The 24,911-nt window shown below is 43.2% G+C and overlaps 1 protein-coding gene across 7 annotated transcripts in view; it reads left to right on the top strand.

Annotated features, from left to right (window-relative positions):
- Positions 1–24,911, top strand: part of LOC147024432 (receptor-type tyrosine-protein phosphatase delta-like) — an 881,646-nt gene that overhangs the window by 663,351 nt on the left and 193,384 nt on the right. For all 7 annotated transcript variants that reach the window (XM_085884376.1, XM_085884379.1, XM_085884375.1 and 4 more), the window contains 3 exons: positions 5,815–6,117; positions 6,759–6,919; positions 18,738–18,853. In XM_085884376.1, the coding sequence (XP_085740502.1) occupies positions 5,815–6,117; positions 6,759–6,919; positions 18,738–18,853 (580 nt within the window). The remainder of the gene's footprint in view (positions 1–5,814; positions 6,118–6,758; positions 6,920–18,737; positions 18,854–24,911) is intronic.

The raw sequence follows: 24,911 nt of genomic DNA, 5'->3' as shown, positions 1-24,911 counted from the left end.
GAATTTTTGAAGAATAAGCCTTTAAAAATCATCTTTTCCAGAACAGCCAGGCAGATTGAGAGGAAACTTCACCCACATGTTCCCCAAGCTTTGGGGATACCGTGGTGCTCATGAATAATTGATAGGTCACATGGTCTGGCAACCACCGGGCGTAGTGGCGTGCGCCTGTAATCCGGCTACTCGGAGGCTTGGGTTGGAGGATCGCTTGAGGACGGGGGCTCTGCACTGGGCAGGGTGCAGAGCAGCCTGGAATCATGGCGAAACCCAAATCCTGATCCCTGTGTCGTAAGAGGCGACCAGGGTTGCGTCAGGAAGGGCATCCGGCGTAAAACCTGTGCCAAATCAGTATGCGGATCATAACGGATGATCCGCTGTGGCGACCCCTAACGGGAGCAGCCGAAAGATGAACAACAACAACATGGTCTGGCAACCATATTGCATTGAACAAAAATCTTTAAAAAATTATTCCTCTTGAACCATTTCATCAATCGACGTGAAACTTCACAATTATGATCTAGTCTTTATGGAGAATATATGTTTATATTTAAACCTGATCAGACACATGCTCTGGCAGCCAGAATTATTTAATACTTTGAATCTGGGTTTAGGGATTTAAATCAAACTTGGTGCAAGTATGTATAATGATGTTATAATGTGGGTGAACGTGGGTGGAGGCATATCTGGTGAGTACCCTTCTAGTTTTAATTCCTGAAATAAAACAATAATTGTGAGAAACCTGTTTATCAGACATATCAGCAAAAAATGAGATAGTCCATATAGACCTTTTTCTTAAATATTGTTATAAGCAGTATGACAACTTTTGGGATGATCCTCATCGACAACGTTGAAATAATTCACAAATGATGTTACTGTTTAAACTTGAGTGCACTTCAGGAATATCAGCATGCAGTGCTCCATCTCAAAATACTTGTTGGTTATAACTTATTACTCTACATAATTTCACTCTTATTGGGAGCTTGTTTAAAATACCTCTCATACAATAATTGCTGTATTTTTGTACGCAAAGTTGAGGCTCATGGACAAGCGAGAAGAGTGAACAAAACAGAATCGGTCTGATAGACCATGACAGTTAGGGGTGTAATAGGTCATGAGTTTGGATGGAGGATGATCTGCGGTGGAGGTGAATGGCCATCTTGAAGTTTTTCGTTTTTTATTTTCACGTGCTCTCTTAAGCTTATACACAGCTTAACAATTCCCTTCAGCATAAATTCAAACACCTCTCCACAACCACCTAATATTTGTCTGGTTGGTGTACATTTACCCAACAATGATGAATCCTGATATATCTCTGTCCATCTCAACTCTTTTTTCCTTATCCTTGGCTACATCAACTGTCACCATGCCAGCTGGCTCGGTATCAACTCCATAACAACCAGTCATGGCAGAGCAACGAAGGCTTTCAGCGACTTTGTACGTCTGACCCAATTTGTAAACTTTCTAACTCAGATTTCTGAAACTGGTATCCCGCCTTTCCTGGAACTAGGAATGACTAACTTTCCATGTAAGCTGTCCTGTTCCTCTTCTGCCCCTCTTGACAATTCTGACATCTTTCTTAACAAATCCCATATCTCTTTGGCTATTGAAAGGAAGCAACCTCAAATGACACAGAATATATAATGCCTGTTTGCACAGGCTAACTGCCAGGGATGCAATCTGTCCTCCCTCAAGAGGATTGAGCTGCCATCTTCACAACATATGATATTGATTCCACCTGGAAATGCTTCCACAAAAGCCTATTTTCTCTCGTGCACCAATTTACACCATTCCATGTGCAGCTATCCTCTCCATCTGTTTGGTGCTGGTACACTTATCTTCTGGTGAGGCAGTTCCAGTATAGCAGCTTATTTTCTCCAACATGAAAGGTGAACCCAACTGAGGGCAACTTTAGGTCACTCTATAAGGCTCACAAGTGTTTGTTCAACCTGAAACAAGCCAGAAAACATCAAGTTGCTAATCTCAAGCCTGAACTCTCCAGCCAGCCTCCATACTCAAAGTTGTGGTGACACATTATCAATGCTATCTCAGGTGTATTCTCTCCCTTCATAACCTCACTGACTCTAAATCACCTTGCATCAAACTCTGATTGAGATAATCAGTTCCAACTCAGTATTTGTCTCCAAGTCTTGTGTCCTCCACCAATCGCCCCTTGGCCTCCACTAATCCCTTTATACCCACCACATATTTAACTCTTTCTTTTACACCTGAAAATTAGAGGAAGGTTGGTCCAGCTTCAACTCTTTATCAGTGACAGGCCCAAATGGCATCAGTGTCCATATTCAAAATCCTTCTCTGCGGCGCTTGCTTTTCTTTTGTCTGCTCTCATCAGCCTATCCTTGTCTGGCCAAAACTTTCTGCATGGAAGTCCGATAACATCACCTGCATTCACAAGAAGGGTACAAAAAGAGATCCGCTCAACTACAGTCAAGTAAGCTTTCATACAATTACAAGCAGTCATAGAATATATCATCGCTGCTGACATGGTCTTTCCTCTTTTCAGCCTGATCTCTGACAATCAGTTTGTATTCCACACTGGGAACTCAACTATGGACATGCTGCTGCTTCTCTCTCAGCAATTGTATTAAGTCATACATTTCAAAAACGTAGTCAGGACCGTCACCCCAGACATATCTCAGTCATTTGACACAGGATGGCACCATGTTCTGCTTGCCAAGTTTGCTGCCTGTGGCATACAAAGCTGTCTTCATTCCTATCTCTCTGACTCTAACTTTGTTCACTCATTCACTCAGTACATTACGATACATGGAACCCCCTTTTTGTCTCCGAGTGGAGGCCGGAGCTCCCCAAAGCAGTGTGTTGGGCCCTGTCTAGTTCATTCGCTACATAAACGACCTTTCCGATGCTCTCGAAAACCCTGTCTTCCATTTTGCAGATGACTTCACATTGTGTTGTACAGTGCTCCATCACACTGACAGCAGTTATTTCACTCTCTACTGATTTGGAATTCAATAGATGCTGCTGGTCTAGCAAATGGAACATGCCTTTCAATATAGGCAAATCTCACTCTCACCCTGTTGCTCTGAAAAGATTGTCAAAAGAACTATTTCCATGTCAGACCCTGGAAGAGATCCATTCTCTTGAACTTCTAGGCCTCACCATTGGCCATTATATCTTCTGGGCAGGCCATATAGCAAAACTAGCCTCCAAAGCCAACCACAGACTGGGCATCCTCTGTCATTTCAATTTATTCCTTGAAATATAAAAATAACTCCCAACCTCCAAGTTGTTTGGCTATAGCCCGATGAAGTGCTACAAGGCCTTCCCACAGCCTGATTTCCCTGCAATACAACTGCTTCCGCATAATTTTGTGGAATCTCAAGCTCTCAACATTATTGTCATCTCTCGTGATGAGGCCAAAGCATAAAGTCTGTTGCTTTCAGATTGAAAACATGTCAGTGCCTACTCCTTTATTGACTTCCTTTCCACTGGTCTTGCTCTTTCTGCTCTCTCTCCACTTCCTAATCATCCTCAGCTCTTTATAGGATGCACATATTCTTCCAGTAACCAGTCCTAGTCAAACTCCCAAAAACTAGGCTCACTGCTGTCCACTTTTTGTGTTCCCCCTTTCTCCCATTTGTGGATGTGCTTTCCAGAGATGGTTCAATCATACTCTTCTTTCCAGGCCTTCAAGCAACTGATACAACACCTTCTCATGTCATTCCCCATAGCTTCCCACCTGATCTTTTCTACCCCCTCTGATGTGATATGACACTTTCATAATCAGAAGTGTTTAGATTTGTACATGTAATTACCTTGTATTATATAGAATGAATAATGCTTATTATGTCATTTCAGTATTTTTCTTTAACCTTACCTAACCCACAGCTCTTGCATATAAGTTATTCTGTTTCCTTCCCTCCTTTCTGTCCTCTTTTCCTGTTCATTCATTCCCTTGTTTTTTTTTGGTATTGTTCATCTCTGATCCCATTATGCCGCTGTCAGTTCATTGACTGTTTTACCCTCTGTCACCTCGTTCTTCCAAGAGTCTATATGATCTTTTATTTTAAAAGTACTGAAGAAAAGATTGCTTATCACCCTGCAACTAAACCATATTCAGGGATGGATCTGGGTGGGAGGAGGAACAGAGTCTGTATTGGTTCTAAGTATCCTTCATGTTAAGTAGTATGACACAATCGTATTTTGGGAGCAATTGCAGCAAGTCAAGCTGTTTGTTTTGCTGATGATGTATTAAACCTCAACTGTTTGTCCAAGCCTGCATTGCTTGAATCCAGGCTTACACTATTTTCCTAAGGGGTTGACTTTAGGTATCAACAGTGAGATCTCTACAGTACTTTCAGACTGAGTTTGTTTGCAGAATCAAACATGCTTGAGAAACTTTTTATCCCAGGTTTTAAATTTAGTAATGCACTATATTGGGAACACACATCCCAAAAAGCTTCTCAAGTCTTTTTAAAGTAATGAACCTTGTGCTATCTATCACAAGTGTATCGATTTGTACCGTGATTATCTTTATTTTGAAGAATGATTAACATTTATGTCATTTCAGCATGATTTTAATAATAAGTCCTGAAACTTTTTCATTATTCCTCAAAATGTCAATGCATGTAGACATCTTATCGACTGTCCAATTTTTTTTTTTTTAACTGCATATCTGATACTCTAAAATTCTAACTGAGACCTGTGAATACACACACACACACACACACATACACACACACACACACACACACACACACACACACACACACACACACACACACACACACACACACACACACACACACACACACACACACACACTGAACCCCCCAAACTTGACGAGGCATGAGAGCACAGACTGAGTCCCATCACGGCACTTGCTGCATGACCTGTTAGCAGCAAGTGTCGTCTGCCACATGAACACATTGTCTTTGCCCTGCTGATCACCAGTTATGAGGTTTGCAGTTAAAAATAATAAATTAAATGAACAGAGCACACTGACCATAGATGTGGCATGACACTTATGTCATTCACATGCACACATATAATATATATATTTCTATATATATGTACATACATATATTTATATATACATACATATAGTCCATGGGCCCAGGCATATATCGGCACCATCTGGGAAACCAAACTTTAGGGCTACTAAGTTATTGGTAGGGACTATATGATTATTTCAATACGTGATAACCGTTCCAGAAGAGCAGCTTAGTGTATGTATTTTGCATTTTTACCATTTTACCATTCTGAGATATTGACGTTTTGGGGGAAAATCACACAATGGACTATTGACACATCCCATGAAGGTAATATCATTCAATAACAGCTCAGGATATCCAGATTTGTTTGCCTTTTCACTTTCATTATGTGGAGGGTGGGTACATTCCAGAGATGATAACTACCAATAAGCTTCCAGTCTGCAATGGTTATCACATCAAAATATGATCTATATATATATACACCAATTCAAAAATCATAACTAGGATTGGTTTCCTTCGATGGTACCGACAAGTGGAATTTCTGGCCTGGGCCCATGGACTAATTGATATGCATACATGCATACATACATCCATACATACATATATACAAACTTGCATAACCATAGACTATTAATAATACACAAACTACATTTGATGGTTCACTGGAATCTTCCTCCCTCAGCTTGTATCGCTATAAATTGCATGTCATCTCTGAACAAAACCTTCATGTGATGTATGCATGATGCTGATTTCACTTTTGAAAGCATACCTTACTGTATGTAGTCTTTCTTCTGATACCTGCTTTTATCCTACCCATTTCTCTGCAAACCCAAACTGAATGCAGCTGATCCCTGATATGCGTAACAAACGCAGCACTGCTCGAAATGTGCTTGCTGCACAAGAACAAGCACGCTCAGAAGACGAGCTACACAAGACTATCTTTGGAAGTGATGAAAGTTGGCGACAGCCACGTAGCCCAATGGAATGGGATGGTGGGCAGCCTTACATCACAGCACGCTTGGATTCACTTACAAAGGAGTTCACCCTTGGTGATGATCATAAATATGGTGGATTTCATAACCGCAGGCTGCAGCCTGATTTTGAGTACACATTCTTTGTGGTGGCAGATATTGGAGGCTCAGACACGGTAAGAAGTGCAAGCGTTTTATTCCATTGTTCGTTTGTGCATGTAGGTCGACCTTATCTGGATGTAAAAAAAAATTAAAAAATAGCTTTTATAGCACTTCCTATGCTGTAAACACAACTGATGATTGTCCAGGTTAGGAGGAGCAATGTGTGCATCTATCCCAAGGCTCATGGTGAGCTTTTTTCATATTTCCGAAGTAAGACAAGAGCATTAGTGGACATCAGTATACTATACGTTTTCACAAATTACAAGGACATTTGTAAATAAAATTAACAGATAACTCTTCCAGGAACCTCTTTTCCTCCAAAGCCTATTCTCTCTCATGCACTCCGTTTCATGTAGGACAGGGATATTAGTTGGCATCAGTGTACTTTTTTGGTGAATTACAAGGAAATTTGTAAATAAAATCAACACAGTACAGGATGTAGAATTTGAACCTGGGGTTGGCAACATCATGATCTATATGCTCAAATGTGAACTATGAACATGTGACCACAGCTTACATGAACGAATCAGTATGGTTGTGTGCATTCGGGTGCATCGGATCCTGTGTTTTCTCATATGATTACATATTATTCTGTTTAAATTGAGCACGTATATTGAAGTGTAAGAGTTCATGCTGACCGAAGCAAATGTTGTAGGCAACGTTTGCGGCGACCCCGTTTGCAGAGCAGCTGAGCGCAGACAGCCTGCGAGCAAACGATTCACAGTACAATGGCGAGGGCCTATTATGGATCCTGGGCCCGGTGCTGGCTGTTGTTATTATCATCTGCATTGTCATCGCCATACTCCTCTGCAAAAGGTCTTCCTTACACCTTTGTATTGTTCAAAACAACTGTTTCCGTTGCGTAATTTATCTTATCCATCCTTTCCTCTTTTTTTGCCTTATTGAAAAGCCATTGACATATTATATCTGCAAAAGGGAAAAGGGAGGAGTGTTACTTGAGCCTAATTAATTTATTATAAGGGAGAGAATAGAGATGATTAAGGGAAAAGGTGAGATGACTGAGTTGGGGGTAAGAAATGGAAAAGGTTGATGGAAGGAAATTGGTAGGGTGGAGATCAAGGAAGGAAGGAATGGGGTATGTATGGGACATATGATTACACAGTGGCGAGGGCGCGGGGAGGGAAAATTATCCTCGATTTTGATGTGTGATATGTTTTGCCTCCATCGATCTTTATTACACAAATGTTTTTTTTTTTTAATCTTTCTATCTATACTTTTGTCGTTCCCGTTCTCTTTATTTCATCTTCTTTTTAATTTTTTTTCCTTATACTCTTTTCATTTTTGTTTCTCCAACATCTTCCTCCCACTTCTAACCGAAAAGCACATTTTAATTTTGCTTGTTGCAACACATGATGAGGACTTATTTGTATATTTTGTCATCCCTTGCCATGCCCACCGGATAGTGAGACAAGCAGGTACGTCAGGACATTTGGTTTACGTATCGCAAATGTAAATGCAATGAAGACATACATTTCTTTGTGAAGTCTTCAGTCGAAGAATCACCTGACAGAGATTTTGGTTCAAATGCTGCATGTTGCTGCCATCCCGTTTGTTCATTCGGCTAATGATCCGCTACCTGGTGGCACCTCTCGAGGCTAAACCATGGCTCTAATATGTCACCGTTTTTTATTTTCCTTTAATACTTCCTGTCATCTTTCTGTATGGTGGCTCACATGTGGTTAAATAAAACCAAGAACACAAAACAAAGCTGATCCCAAACAAATAATCAGCGTTAGCTCTAGTCCATAGTGGAATCAAATATTGTCAACTACAATGATTTGCGAAAACTTTTTTTGTTATAGACGAGAAACTAAATATTTTACCAGGGCTACCGTGGAGATTAACTACCCACTCAAAATACATGATGTGAAAACACAATGCCAGAGACTCCAATTACCTTTGCGTTCGGCGAAGATGCCGTGTTGTGGCCTACTCACTACTCAGGTCGAGCAGCCCACAAGTCAGCATGTGGCATTGAAGTTCCCGAGTACATTGCGTGCCGTAGCATTTGATTAAACTATTTTCTTCCATTGTCTTATTACATGATCATTGTGCTTTATGGGTGATGTAATAGGTGACCTTCCTTGAAAAAGTTCCACCAAGGCCCTCTGGCAGCATAGGGTGTACATCTTTTAGACTGGTGAAAATTGCTGTGAGACAATATGCTGTCCAAAAACATAGCACCTTACCAAAATACGAGATTAACGATAGAGTCCTTCATTAAAATACAAAATAAAAAACAGCAACTAGTAGAGCAGCAGGAGGGGGTGGTTAAGTTATTAGCTACTTGCCGTCATCTCTTGTCTCCGGCAATGGTTGTATTCATACACATTATTCAACAAGATCTGCAAAAGCATTTAGATCTTAAATAAATGGACTGTATAAGGCAAGCAACAACATGAATTTTTACCAACTTTATGAGTTAAAACAACTCTAAACATTCACACATTGTGTCAATTAATATGAGGGTCGACCAGCAAGTCTGTGGCACGATGTAAAACTCAGCAAAACTTTTTCCTTACACATTCCTTTTATAAAAGATTTTACTTTTAAAATGAGTAATTCTAAAGTGTGGTGTAAAACCAAGATCCATGAACAGCACCGAGCCCTGCCCACTCCTCCGTGCCCCCTTCCCCGGCCTTGTGCAGATATGCTGTATCATCATATCCATGTAGTGTTCTGTTCTCCAACGCTGGGCCCATCTTTTCCTCTTGTAAATTATTCCAAACTAATTTTTCTAATCATGTTTTTCAAACACACCATCAAATCTGGTTAGCTCCGCCACCTTTGGCTATTCCAATTAACGTAAATATGTGTGGGGAAATGGACTGGAAGGACGGCATTGGCCCTAGCAGTATGCACACTCACCTCTAAGGCGTTTACCCTTTCGTTTTACTGATGCTCTTGTTCTGTGGCATCCTGATTCGTCCAATGTTCTCTCTCTTCCATGAGTCTTGACACTGTATTAAAAAAAAACCCGTCTAGCCTGGCTTAGAATCTTGACCAAACTATAAACTGTCATCCCGGTGCTTCACAGGCAGGGTAATTCATCAGTGTGTGTGTGCTGTCCCTCAGATGGACATTAAACTGGCATCCCATCTGCCAGTATTAGTTGGTGGATGTTAAAGACCTCACGGTGTCCTTCACGAAGAGTTCTTCTCTCCGCCCTATCAGCCGCACCATTTCCAAAATTCCTGTTCTAACTTTAGTCGAATGTTAGGCCTGGCCAGCCAGTTTGTGAAAGGCTTGGGCCAAACTTCCCCCAGCCAACCCCACAAGAACATGTAAATAATTGTGGCCTTTGAAGAAGAAGAAGACGTGTGCGGAAGTGATACCTCTCAGATTTTTTTTATCGCATGTGAGCCCAGCATTTCCCAGGTGAAAAAGAATATTAACAAATATTTATGTCAACTAACTTTTCCCAGGTTTAGGAGATGGGAAATACATAAAATGAAATATCACCAAAATTAACTGTTCTATAAATCACAAAAAATACGAACAACAGGGACCTGTGGAACATCCACACAATGTAAAATGTGACTCCAAATAATCATCTCGCCCCCCCCCCCCACCCCCTTTCACAAACCCAAGTCATCAATCACCCTTCCTAAATCCCAAGCCCTCAACCCTAAGGCGTCAATTCCCTCTCCACACCAAGCCTTCAAACTCCCTCCCATCCCTTCCCCACCTTGCCCCCCCACCACAACTCTTCACCCCCTACCACAACTCTTCACCCCTCACCACAACTTACAACTCCTCCCTTGCCACAACTCTTCAACCCCTCTTCCACAGAAAGTCCTCACCACCCCCCCCCGCAAGTCTCAAAAGAAGCCTGACCATACAACTCTGTCCCATCTCTGCTCTCCATCCTCCCCCAACATCAAGTCCACAACCTCACCCTCACTCCTCTGTCCCATCTTTGCTGCCCCCCCCCAACTGCAACTCTATCCACCCATTCTCACCCTCCATACCCCCCCCCCCCTACTCATAAAAGTATGGAAACGGCAGAATATTTAATACTTTTCCCTTTTCTATCATGCTATCACCGACTTCACAGAAACCGCCATTGAAACAGTCAGGGCACATCACGGTCACCTGTCCAACTTGCAATCCCACGAGATGTGGAAACCCCATGGAATTGCAACTGTCAAGTGTCGATGAGATCCAAAACCAATTGTTTTCTTTCTGATGCATATTATACACCGTTAAAAGTAAATAATGACTGTTTGAAGAAGATCCATTCAGCTATCACTGAGGAAAATGGAGGACACTCACACAAACACCCCTCTTATACCTGGAAACCCTGACATTTGCGGATTCGACATTCGCAAACTCCGCATATTCACGTTTTATAAAATGTGACCTGGTTCTACTTTCGTGGCCCCTGTGCTTCAGCCATTCGTGGTTTTTGCGGGCACATAAAGCAGCTCTACACACCATAAACCAATTCCAGCCATGCATAACCATCTCCCACCAGCCACACGCATAAAGCAGCTTTAAAACCATCTCCCACCAGCCACGCATAAAGCAGCTCTGCGCACGCATAAACCAATTCCAGCCACACCTAAACCATTGCCCACAAGCTGCACACGTAAACCAGCTCTAAACCATCTCCCACCAGCCGCCCATAAAGCAGCTCTGCGCACGCATAAACCAATTCCAGCCACACCTAAACCATTGCCCACAAGCCGCACACTTAAACCAGCTCTAAACCATCTCCGACCAGCCGCCCATAAAGCAGCTCTACGCACGCATAAACCAATTCCAGCCACACCTAAACCATTGCCCACAAGCCGCACACTTAAACCAGCTCTAAACCGACTCCCACCAGCCGCCCATAAAGCAGCTCTACGCACGCATGAACCAATTCCAGCCACACCTAAACCATTGCCCACAAGCCGCACACCTAAACCAGCTCTAAACCGACTCCCACCAGCTGCCCATAAAGCAGCTCTGCGCACGCATAAACCAATTCCAGCCACACCTAAACCATTGCCCACAAGCCGCACACTTAAACCAGCTCTAAACCATCTCCGACCAGCCGCCCATAAAGCAGCTCTGCGCACGCATAAACCAATTCCAGCCACACCTAAACCACTGCCCACAAGCCGCACACTTAAACCAGCTCTAAACGTACTCCCACCAGCTGCCCATAAAGCAGCTCTGCGCACGCATAAACCAATTCCAGCCACACCTAAACCATTGCCCACAAGCCGCACACTTAAACCAGCTCTAAACCGACTCCCACCAGCTGCCCATAAAGCAGCTCTGCGCACGCATAAACCAATTCCAGCCACACCTAAACCATTGCCCACAAGCCGCACACTTAAACCAGCTCTAAACCATCTCCGACCAGCCGCCCATAAAGCAGCTCTGCGCACGCATAAACCAATTCCAGCCACACCTAAACCACTGCCCACAAGCCGCACACTTAAACCAGCTTTAAACCGACTCCCACCAGCTGCCCATAAAGCAGCTCTACGCACGCATAAACTAATTCCAGCCATACATAAACCATCTCCCTCCAGCCATACATAAACCATCTCCCTCCAGCCATGCGCATAAAGTAGCTCTAAAACCATCTCCCACCGGCCGTGCATCAATCGGCACTACGCACACATACACCAACTCCAGCTAGGCATAAACCATCTCCCACCAGCCGCTCGCATAAAACAACTCGAACTATCCCCATGTCTATCCCCCTATTGCATAAAACTATCCCCCGCCACCATCCCCCACAAACAATGGTCACACTCCCCAACCCTCCTCCATCTACCCACAACCCCCTTCATGGCTACTTATATGCAGCGTGTCCTGGGTCTCTTTCTTTCTACTCATCCCACTGCCTTGACCTGCTGTGATTCCTCACGCTTGCAGACTTTTGCACTCATTGTTCGTCCCGCCATCTTGACCTGCTGTGATTCCTCGTGCTTATGGACTTTTTGCGCTCATTGTTCGATCATGGGTCCGAAGCGCAAGAGTAGTGCAGGAGATGGGTCTGCTCCCAAGAGGCAGAAAAAAAGTCATGAGCCTGAGCTTGATAGCCGGTGAGCTCACCTGAGCCCACCAGCTATCAAGAGGTGAGAGTGCGTCCTCTGTGGGCAGGCATCATGACGTGAATGAGTCGACTGTCCATGACATTAAAAAACGACAAGGCAATTTGTGAAAGCATGGTGGCTAGTGCAGTATCCAGCACCAAAGTGGTTACCTAGGTCAAGGAGGTTCGCATATAAATAATGGAAAAATGGCATTGAATGTGCAGTTAAAGGACAATGCCCAGAAAAAACGTCCCTTTAAGCGGACCTCCGATTCGTGAAAAGGTAAAGCGCATGTACGATCATCTGGTTGGTACGGGTGGTGCTGCAAACACGAGTGATGCGGCTTCAAGTGATGCACTTAGTGAAGTGGGTACAAGTGTCCCCAGTCCCATTCAAGCTCGCTGGGGATGGTTTAACTGCTTCAAGAAGCAGTACTGTCTCCAAAATGTGAAGCTCACAGGTGAGCGTGCCTCAGCGGACCACGAGACAGATGAAACTTTCCTTGCTCAACTAACGCAGCTCATCGAGGAAAAGAGGTATGTACCAGAGCATGTCTTCAATGCAGACGAGACTGGCCTGTTCTCAAAAAAATGCCCATGAGAACTTTACTTTTGAAGCAAGGGAGGACAACATTGGGGTTCAAGGCTGCGAAGGACTGGGTATCTCTTCTCTTCTGCACCAATGCCAAAGGGGACTGTATGATCAAACCAATGATGGACCTTTCCCTAAACCCACATGCTCTCAATGGCAAAAAAATAAGTGCACTCTGCTTGTATTTTGAAGGGCCAACAGAAAGGCATAGGTAATGGAACAAAAACTAGAAGGGCACTTGGTAGAGCGCATACCTCCGTCACGTAATGCCTGATCCATGAGAACATATTGGGCCCAATACATTTTTGAAATATCATGCTATACAGTACTATATCATTTTTGGCCCTATCTCTCAATGGTCAAGAATCACTTTTAGAATTAAATAATTCTCGTATCCGGATCCAGATTTCGATCTTCACACAATCTGAATCAGTTCTTCCTTGTCAATCACCCAACCTGTCCACCAAGTTTCATCCGAATCCGTCCACAACTTTTTGAGATATCGTGCTGTATATCATTTTTAGCCCCATCTCTCAATGGTGAATCACTTAAAAAATTCTAGTAGTCAGATCTGGAGCTGGATCTTCACCAAAATCTAATCATTTCTTCCTTGTTACACACCCAACCTCTCCACCAAGTTTCATCCGAATTTGTCCACAAATTTTTTAGATATCGTGCTATATATCGGTTTCTTCCTATCTCTCGATGGTGAAGAGTCACTTAAATTATTAGATCCAGGTCTTCACCAAGATTGAATCAATTATTACTTGTCACACACCCGTGTCCACCCGAATCCGTCCACAACTTTTTGAGATATTGTTCTATATATCGTTTTTGGCCCAATCTCTCAATGGTGAAGAATCACTAAAAATTCTAGTAGTCGGGTCCGGATCCGGATTTTCACCAAAATCAAATCAGTTTGTCGTGGCCACAAAGCGAACCTGTGCACAACATTTAATCCAAATCTGTCCACAACTTTTTGAGATATCCTGTACACAAACAGACAAACAGACAGAAAGGGGTGAAAACATAACCTCCTTCACCCTCGGTGGCGGAGGAAATGAGCACACTCTTCCAGTATATTGGGGGGGCCAACAGAAAGGCGTGGGTAACAGCTGCCATCTTCATCAATTGGTTCCACAACTGTTTCGTTCCTCAATTGAAGAGGTACCTGGCAGTAAAGAACCTCTCCTTCAAGGTCCTCCTGCTGGTGGACAATGCACCTGGCCACCCTGAGGTGCTAAAGGTGGCCCATCCCAATGTCTAGGTGATCTTCCTGCTACCTAACACCACCTCCCTAATCCAACCACTCGACCAAGGGCTAATTTCAACGCTGAAAATATACTACACCCACTGCACCTTCCGTCACATCTTGGATGCTATAGAGTCTGACCCTGGAACTTACCTTTGGGATATATTGGAAGGACTTCTACATAGCGCACTGCATCAGTGCCATCAAAGACTTGCTGGATGAAGTGAAAGCCTCCACCATCAATGCTTGCTGGCAAAACATATGGCCCAGGCAGTCAACAACTTCAGAGGTTTTCTTGACACCATGAAAGAGAGGCAGAAAATTGCCAGGTTGGCATTGGAGATGGGAGATAAAGGCTTCGATGATATGTAGCCTGAGGAATTGGAGGAGTTCATTGTCTTGCATGAGGAGGAGTTGGAGGCCATCAAGGTTTCCGAGGAGGAGAAGGGCAGTGAAGAGGAGGAAGAAGTGGCAAGGCCAAACCTGACCGTCAAGTTCCTGGCTGAAGTGCTGCAGGATGCGAGGGCAGTCGCTGACAGGTTGCAAGATTCCGACCCCATGATGGAGAAGTACCATTTTACTGGTGACTCCATCTGATACAAAAAAGTACCCTACAGATGTGTCACAAGACTGGAACAGCATCCCTTTTGTTAATGCGGAAAAAAATTATGTTTGGCAATTACTGAGACTCATGGATGTACGAGCCTATTTTTTTGGGGGGGGGGGGCGAATTTGCCCATTTGCTCAGACTTGCCCAAAGGATGACTATGTCGCCCAAATATACACTTCGCTGGCAGGCAGATGTACTCCGGGAAGTATTGTCACTTCCCCCAAGCTCATTGGCTGGTGTGTGTGTGTGTGTGTGTGTGTGTGTGTGTGTGTGTGTGTGTGTGTGTGTGTGTGTGTGTGTGTGTGTGTGTGTGTGTGTGTGTGTGTGTGTGTGTGTGTGTGTGTGTGTGTGTCCACTATGAGCCACAGAACAAGTACAAAAAAAGTATTTCCACCATCTCCCCTTCTCGCCACTCCTCGCTCCCTCCCCCCCTCTCCGCCCCCCCCTTTTGCTACCGCAAGGAGCGGGAGTGGTCTCGTGGTAAAGAAACATGTTAAAAGTTCCAGGTTCCAGATCTCGGTCGTCACCAAAATCTAATCAATTCATCCTGTCCTGTAAGCTATACACAGAGCAAGTTTGGTCCAAATCCATCCACGACTTTTTCAAATATCCTTCTAACAACCACATATGGATTAAAACATATCCAGCCCAGACAGTGCACCATGTGTGCCTCGCAGTCATTGCACAACCCAGGACAACCCCTTCAAAATGACATCATGAACATCATTACGAAAAAGCCTTTGTGCAATGCTCTACACACGCGTTTTTGGAAAACTCCCCCCCCCCCCATTACATGGAGTGATTCCCTCTTTAGTCATTTTAAACACTTTTGAAAATACTTAACTAATCATTGTTGTTTTCCTCGTTAACTCTTTGGTGACATGAACAGCCGACAAACAAACATCTGGAACCCCTTTCAATGACGACTTCCCCGAAGGCCTTTGAATGAGAACATACCTGCTCACGAAGCCCGGAGTTGCGGACAGTTTCCGCAGAAGTAATGCGACCATGCGTAGACATAATCCGGCAACACGAACAGCTGATCAGCAAGTCGTTGAGAATCTTTCTGATCAGGGCCCTGTACGCCTTCTTTGCCCCACCATAACGGGCTGGAGATTGCCGCGCCATCAGCCATTTGTATTTCTGCGTATGCATGATTGCATGGCATGCATTCAAGGACGGAAATACATCATTTTGAAGTGCATGAGGGCAGGCGAAGCCTCGGGAGTCAGGCAGAGCTTCCACCTGCCAGATGTAAAATAAATTCGTTCTTTTTCATATTGTTATTATTATTATTTTAACCCCAAAAGGATTACGATTGATAATTGCAAAAATTATCAAAGATTTGACAATTCATGTGAGCTTTTTCATCGTCGGCAACCATTCTATCATTTTGCGATATTTTATCTTTATTTTTTTTCTCTCTTTCTCCATGTCTTTGGTCTCGTGTTCTTCCCTCAAGTCCTTCGAGACTGCTGTCTATTTTTTTTAATGTACATGATTGAGGCTCGTGGAAGAGCTGGAGCAGAAGGAAAGAAAACAAAATGGAAAGGGAGAAACACCAACAGGGGAGTATAAGTGAGAGTGATATCAAGGGGAGGAGTGAATAACACATGGGGTGAACAAACTGCAACACAGCAAGAAGGGGAAGGAGAAAGCGGGGGTGAAACAGAAAAGGAACAAACCAACCAACAACTAAGAAATGAAAAGCGGTGAGGGAGAGAGGGGCTCACAATAACCTGGAAAAAGGGAGTTTTGGGAATGGGGTCATTCGGGAAAGAAAAGATCGTGACTATAGATGGGGGGATGACCTGAGGTAGTGGTGAACAGCTGTCTTGAAGCCCTGGAGGGAAGAATGGTAATGAACAGACTGCGGAAGGTGGTTCCACTGGTGAGAGAAAAGAGGAACAAATGAGTGGAGGTTAGCAGTAAGCTTGTATTTTGGGGAGTTTACCAAGAAGAGGGTAATTGGCAGACCATGTGCACCCTGTAGAAACTTGAGAGACAGAGCCAAGAGAGGGCAGAGGGTGCAATACCAAAATGGAGGCGGTAGAACACAGAGAGGCCCAGACCTGTCTGTGGTATGAGAGTAACAGGCCAAGACACTCAGCTTTGTCGTGAGATAGCCCAATAATTTTGAGGGCCTTGCTTTCCACGGCATCAAGAAGGGCAAGGTGTGAGGTAGGGGCGCCAGTCAAAAGGCGAGAACAGCATTTCAATAAGCTGCGGATGAAGGACTTGTCGGTTGTCAAAAAATTGGCCAAGGAAAGAAGGATCTTTCATGACGACAGAAATATTGTCTGACCAAGAAATATGGCTGATGGTGAAGTCCAAATGCTTGAGTGACTTCACCTCTTCAAGTGGTTTGTTTATAAAGTAGATTGGAGGGTTTTCCAGATAGCCCTTTCAGTGAGATAGGTGTGCAGGATTTGAAAAGCATATTCCAAGTGTTGGATCAGTTCCTGATTCTATCAAGGTCTGCAGAGAGGGAAGTGGCTGCTGTCTGAAGGATGACAAATGATACATGAATGATACACAATGTAGATTGCCATGATATGGGACATTTTCACAAAAGCGGGTCAGGTAACGGTAAAGACTGTCCGATAATTTTTATCAAGCATATATTGCCCAGTCACTGCAGAGGCCCTTATGGTGATCCTGCGTTGCTGACATCATTTGAACATTTTTCTAGGCCTTATAAGGGGGTCAAGCACTAGTTCGAGAATATCAAAGAAAGTTGATTTTTGAGTTTGTTCTTTACCGTTACCTGACTCGCTTTTGTGAAAATGTCCCAATATACTCACACTGACCCCATTTCCCTTTTCTTACAATAGTTTACGTGAGTTTTGTCTCCTTGTTTCCTTCTCCACCTGCTTCACTGACCTGCCGTTCAGTCTGTTAACCTGCCACCCTTTGTTATTTATCTCTTTAATGAACCTTGACTTTTGAGGAGGAATTTATATCACAAAGACAGTACCGATGAAGAGGCCAATAAACAGTTCTTCATTTTCTGAAAAACAACCAGTGTACTGTATTGCAAATATAAAGTTGCATGCAAAAAAGGAGTTGGGGGTAACATTGGTTAAGTAGTGGCACAGAAGGAGGGATCCTTCATGTGCACTGTTAAGTTATGTCATGTGGAGAAGGTGTGCCAAAGGTAGCAAGACGAAGTCTGCATGGTACGTTTAAACCTGTGTTGTCTCCCACTATATGTATGTGTAATATGTATGTATGTATATATATATATATATATATATATATATATATATATATATATATATATATATATATATATATATATATATATATATATACACACACACACACACACACACACACACACACACACACACACACACACACACACACACACACACACACACACTCGTATATCGTTTGATATTCTGGCTGATTGCAAGGCTGTATGATGATGGCAGCACAGAACCATAAATGCATCAAGTGACTCCAATGGTGTGTATAGACTGGGAGCATGATGGCCAACTTGATGCAAAGGCATTCTCAATAGCAGGGGGTAACTATTTATTCTCTGATGGATTATGATCTCAATTGGCTCACATATTTCTGAGTCGTGATACCAATGGAGCTTGTCAATACGAGATATTGGGAACTTGCCAACTGCTCACTTCTGACACGCAACTAAAGCGTGGACCAAAAACCATCTCACAGAATGCTGCGACGTAACAAAGGCCCTACCGGATCATGGTGTGATCATCACATGATGCTGGAATGCCAGACCAAAGCAACACATCAAACCCATGTTGGCACTGTCGAAAATATACCATCATTGGCTGGATAATTAGATCCTGGTGTTGATGTGTGCACCATAATTTTGCATTGCCAACAATAACAGATGCATGCATCATCAGCATCGAGTTGCCATTTCCACCAAGATAGATAGATGATTATAAGAAAGCTTCAAAGTGATGCAATAATGGCATCAGGTGAGCCACTGTGCTCCAAGCATATATCCATCATATAAATCTTTAGAAGAATATTCAACTCATGTAAGAGTTTTGCAGGAGGCTGCTTTTTATTTTTTGATGCACAACTTTGAAATAACAATTGCCTTATATTGGTCTCCCCATCCTTCAATGGATGCAGGAAACGAAGCGACAGCCAACCAGTAAAGACAGTCTTTTGCTCGAACAAGGAGACGCCGAATAGAACCCCTGGCTCTGATCCCGTGCAGATACGACGTGTGAACTTTCAAACACTAGGTAAGAATACATCCCCAATGTCCTTTTTATCATAACCTATGTAAAAAAGGAGATGTTTTTTTTTTCTAAAGAGTTTCTGCTGTCGCCGAATAATAAAAATGGGACCGTTGGAAAGGTAATAATCAATTTACTTGATTGAAAGCTAGTAATCGATCGACTTGGAACAAAAAAATTGTGTCCGTTAATCAAAATATACCTTTTTCAAAAGACCATGTTTCTGGGATTGAGGAAGAAGAAGTTGGACCTTGAATTCTAATGTAGCGATTCCAACAGTAGCATTCATAATTCCACAACAGTAGGAACCCTTGTGAAGGGCACGGAAGGAGAACACAAAATTATATATAGCAATACAGTCATCCCCCGTTTATTGCGGGGGTTACGGTCCAAACCCCCCCCCCCGCGAGAAGTGAAAATCCGCGATGAATGGATGCCTCCCAAAAAAAAATCGACGAGTCTGGTCTGGTCGGCTTGGCAATGATCGGGTTCGAGGTGCCGGAGATCGACTCGTCTGGTCTGGTTGGCTTGGCAATGATCGGGTTCGAGGTGTCGGAGATCGATTTATCTGGTCTGGTCGGCTTGGCAATGATCGGGTTTGAGGTGCCGGAGATCAACTCGTCTGGTCTGGTCGGCTTGGCATTGAACGGGTTCGAGGTGCCGGAGATCGACTTGTCTGGTCTGGTCGGTTTGGCTGTGCTCGCCCAACCGCGGCAAACCTTTTTCCTTCCCGAAGCATATATCGAGCACTTTAACCTTCTCCTGGAGCGTCAGGACCTTCCTCTGGTGCTTCGGTTCCTTGCCAGAAGCCTTAGAAGGTGCAGGGCGTTTGGGCGGCATCCTGGGGCTTGGAGAAAAAACGTAGAAAATATTCGAAGTTCACAAGCGAAACTTTGTCTCGTGCGTTGTGTGAATGGTCGAGCACCACGCGTTATAATTTATTGCTTAAATAATTTATATTTTATATATTATTACCGCGATGTACCGGGGGAATCCGCAGAAAAAAATAGTTAGGTTCAAAGGGAAAACCCGCGATGAACCAGGGGCGCAATAGGTGAACCGCGATATAGCGGGGGATTTCTGTATTTCTCAAAACAATAGAAAAATATATAAAAAGTACACCTGGGAGCACACAGACAACAACAACAACCACAGCCACATAAACAACAACTCCTTGTTATAAAAGATCCTTTTTCATGTGTTTTCCTTCATTTTACATCCTCAATCACAAAGATAGACATGCAATATGTTTGTGAAGTACAGCATGTTGTCTTTTGTGTTAACCCATCAGCAAAGCGATGGGAGACACGCCAAGTAATAATCACAATAATAACAAGAACATTACTTTTTAAGTGCTGAAAAATTTTTTTAAAGCACATTAAAATTAAATTAAAAAATTCTAAAAAGAAGCAAGATGTTTGCAGGAATTAATGTTGAGAGGCAAAGAGTTCCCGATCAAGGAATATGCTTTGAAAGGCCAAAACACGAACTTTGTCTTCAGCCTGCTTTGAAATGATATGAGGATTGAACCTTGGATAAATTGAACCATCCTGCTTCTGCGCAATGTGAGAGTGGTTGGCTCCCTCTCATCTTTCAAAGTTTTGTTTTCAACTGAACTTGGATTATTTTCATGATTCAAAAGAAAAGTAAATACACTTTAATGGAGGACCACAAAGAGAGCCCCAACCCTTTTACCAAATGACTGAAATTTCAAATAATTTCCATTTTCAAGAGTCCTAATGTGGTCAGTTTATAAAGACATCAAGGCACAGGTAAATTGGCTATTTTTCTCGTCATGCCTGTTGCCAGGCATGATGTGAATTATTTGCAGAATATAGAATATGGCATATTGCAATAAAAGCTGATGGATGGACCTGATGTGCTTCCGTGCAAGAGGCAGGGAAACCCAGGATGGTACTCGTAAGAAAACACCCGCTCCCTACGCGAAAGTAATACCCTTCCCTCTGATGGGGGTCAGTAAATCACTTGCACTATGCCACGTGTCCAGTGCAAAATTGAAAGTTCTCCACAGCTGACTTGCAATACCTGCACCACCAGCGGGGGGCACTAGACGCTACATATCGTAGTTGATGACAAACAAACATCGTATTTTACGGTTTTATTATGTAACATTAGTGTGACAAGTGGAAGCCTCATCTTTGAGCTGTCTATAGTCTGGGTTTGATTCTTGGCCTGACCACGAGGCCTGATTCTTGGCCTGACAAACACCGATGTTTCTCAGGCAGCACGTTACATCACAAAGTGTGCTGTCCTTCGGATAGATATAGACAAATCAGGTGTCCAATCTGCTAGCATTAGTTGATGAATGTTAAAGACCCCTTTCACAAAAATTTTGAAGACTTATCGTTGGCACTTTGGCTACATTCCAAATTCATGAAAAGAAAGAGCCACCTTTCATTGAAAAGACTTCGACCAAAACCTCCCATCTGAGCGCACTCTCGAGGAAGGTTGAATTATTGTATCTATTGAAGTAGTAATAGTGGTATTGTTAGTAGTGGTGGTGGTCGTAGTGGTGATAGCTAGTAGCAGTAGCAACAGCAGCGAGTACAAAGCAAAGGAATTCAACCAAGGTTCTGGTACACAATGGCGTACTCTTTCGAAGACACATCTGAAGATGGGTATCCACCAAAATTCAACACTCCCTGCTGAAACTTCAGCAGAATAATGGGTTGTTGTTTTTTATATCCCATTGATGATCCTACCTTGATTACACAACTCCATCAAATAATGTTTCCTGGCACCTAAATAAACTCGTTTACTGGAGGTCGAATTTTGGAAAGCTTCAAAAAAAATAAGAGTGTTTTTGAATGAATTTAATTTACTAATCAGTGTTACACAAATATAATGTACAATTTTATTATTATGACATGATGCACAAGAATAGTAAACAACTAGTTGGTCTGCAATTTCCACTTCTTTGCTGGTATCTCTTTCTTTCTTTTTTTTTTCTTTTTGTATACATAGCTCATGGAAGAGCTAGTACACTGATCGGATCAGGACGTAACAGACAAAGATAGGATGCAAAACACGCTTGCATGGGGTGGACAAGATGGATACAGAAGGAAACTCCAAGGAGGGGAAACTGGAAATTTGGAAGGAGGAGGGATTTGGGTGGGGTTAACTAAGGGAGAAAAGATCATTTAATGCTTTTGGATTGGGGACCATCTGAGATGGCGGTGGACGGTTATCTTGAAGACCTGGAGGAGATTTTTTTTCCCCACGATCAATCTTCAAGTTTATCGTGGGGAAAACAAACCAGCTTTTGGGAGTGAATAAAAGGAAAATCAGACCATTCAGTTCATCTTTACCATGTCACAAACACATTCCATTTATTTTACCAAAATTTGGACGTGACACCTGCTTTTAATTTCATTATATACAGGACCACATGTTTCCTTACTCAAAATTTTTTATTTTTTTTTATTTTTACAGTAATCTGAGGCTCATGGGGGAGATTACACGTACGTTACATCCAGGAGAAGGACATTAGGAGACATCGGTGTACTTTTTATGTGCATTAGAAGGACATTTCTGATTTTGATTCTGATCCACCATACTCTCTTCTTGAGTGTTAGTGCTGCTGAAGCACTTTCTTGGCAAGGTTATACTGTGTGGTTTTCCATTGCTTAAGCAATAGTTAGGACAGGAATTTGGAATTTGGTCATGGTGCCAGTGATAGCCTGCCTGCTCTCCACGAAGGACACTGTGGGATCTTTAACGTCAACCAACTAATACTGGCAGATGGGATTCCTAGTTTAACACACATCCAAGGGATGGCAAACGAATTGATGAATCACCCTGCCTGTGAAACACCGGGATGGCAGTTTATAGCTGGGTCGGAATTCAAACACAGGCAAGACAGCTTAGAGGCGAGTGTGCGTACCTCATCGCCATTCTCTCAGCACCTAAAGAAGACTCGTATTTATTTAATGGACAAATCAACACGATCATCATCCCATTTCAAGTCCCATTAGTTTGTGGTCTCGTCGTTTGTGGAACATGCCAGATTGGACAGGCCTGATGGTTGACCCCTCCTTCTGAGAGCCATGGGACTCGAACCTACACCAGTGAAGGTAATACAACAATCCTTCCATACTAAACCACCAAGCCCTTCAAATCAATACTATATTGCATTAAAACTTGAATCTCATCATCATCAGACAAATGCTCAGATGGGAACACCAAAACTCCAAACTGAAATAATTTCTCTCCATAGTAATTTTTCTTGGTAATTTACAACATGATGAAATTTGACCCTGGGGCATTTTGACTTGAGGCTTTGGTGTTCCCATCTGAGCATATGTCTGATGATGCTGAGATCCAAATTTTAATATCACTCCTTTTATACAGAAGCATACATGTCTCATGGTAAAAAAAAAGATTTCTACATATCGAAATCCTGATGCAATATTTTTAATAATGCACTGTAAATTTTTAATACATCCTTCAAGCTGACAGGAGGGCACCCATTCCGTGAGAAAACATCAGGGCTTTCTCAGAAAGGATATAAATTTAAAGTTTTTCAGGGGAGGACCCATGACCCCCTTCTTCAATGGAGGATAGACACCCCCATGTTAAATGAACCCTTCCCCCACACTCAAAAACGTTCTATATATATATATATATATATATATATATATATATATATATATATATATATATATATATATATATATATATATATATATATATATATATTGTGACGTCCACGGGACTTGAACAGTCCCGCCAACGTAGAATGAGCCGAAACGATGGAGGCGGTTTATTTATTTATAACCCAAACATGGCAGTTCTAATCGCTTTACCGCAAACGGGACGAGGAAGGTGGCACGAGTCGCTTTTCACTGAGTTGATGATGTTTATTTGTTTTTACTATTAACCAGAAATAACAAGACTCGGCAAGAAGAGGGATCCGGGGCGATTCGACGGGATGGTGTGGGATCGGGCGTGGGGAAAAACACAGACAATTCCAATGAATATACAAATCTCAAACCCTCTAAGGCGCCAAGCACACACACACACACACACACACACACACACACACACACACACACACACACACACACACACACAAACACACACACACACACACACACACACACACACACACACACACACACACACACACACACACACACACACACACACACACACACACACACACACACACACACACACACAAACACAAACACAACGTAGCTATTTCTGGTGGTCAGGCTGGACCGTGGTGTGGACGCAACTGTCTCTGGATCGGCGTCGGATGAGCTGGCCTTGCTCTCGTCAGGGGGGCAGGAGAAACCGTGGTGCTGTCGACCTCCTGGTCTTGGCCCAGGTCCGCTCACAGCCGCCAGGGAACCAGTTCTGGCGCCAAGTTGCGAGCAGGAGAGGGAGGCAGGTCCGCCCGCCGTTCGACCCCGTACTCCGAGTCAGCAGAACCCCAGAGCCAACCAAGGTGAGGCACGAGGCTCAGCAAGGCTCCAAGACACGATGAAGAACACGATCGAATCAGCACAACAACAAGGACGCTCTCCGCGCAACAGCCTCCACACCAAAAAAACACGATCGTTTTGTCCAGATCTTCTTCCTCTTCCTTTTCGACCCCGAACAGAACCTTTTTATCCTCCCGTCCTCGTCACTTCCAATCGAGCCGTTTATTGGCCCACCGCCGTCGCCTTCTGCCAATCGTGATCACGGGGCGGAGCCATCCGCAGCACTGTCCTGTGACGTCACGGCCAGTCTCCAGAGAATACCAAAAGAGGTTTACGCAGACACACTTACCCTATCCCGTGTCCCTATCTAATTACGTGACAATTATCATTTCCCCCCTTGAAGAAATGAACATTTACTAGACAACTTATCACCACTGAATTGCTACTTATTACATCGAGATCCTGGTAAACTCGAACAGCATGGCATACCTAATTAAACATCATAATTACCCTTTGAATGCATACCCCCCCCCTCAAACGTAACACTGCCCCCTCCTCTGGTACCGCAGCTCCTGCAAGGTATATCACAGGCGCTACCGTACCAGCCTTAACAC

The sequence above is a fragment of the Eptatretus burgeri genome, chromosome 6 (genome assembly GCF_056783735.1).
Source record: "Eptatretus burgeri isolate ZD-2024b chromosome 6, Ebu_testis_v1, whole genome shotgun sequence".
NCBI classification, from domain to species: Eukaryota; Metazoa; Chordata; class Myxini; order Myxiniformes; family Myxinidae; genus Eptatretus; species Eptatretus burgeri.
Note: the sequence above shows the minus strand (reverse complement) of the source record. Positions and strands in the feature narration are given on the sequence as shown.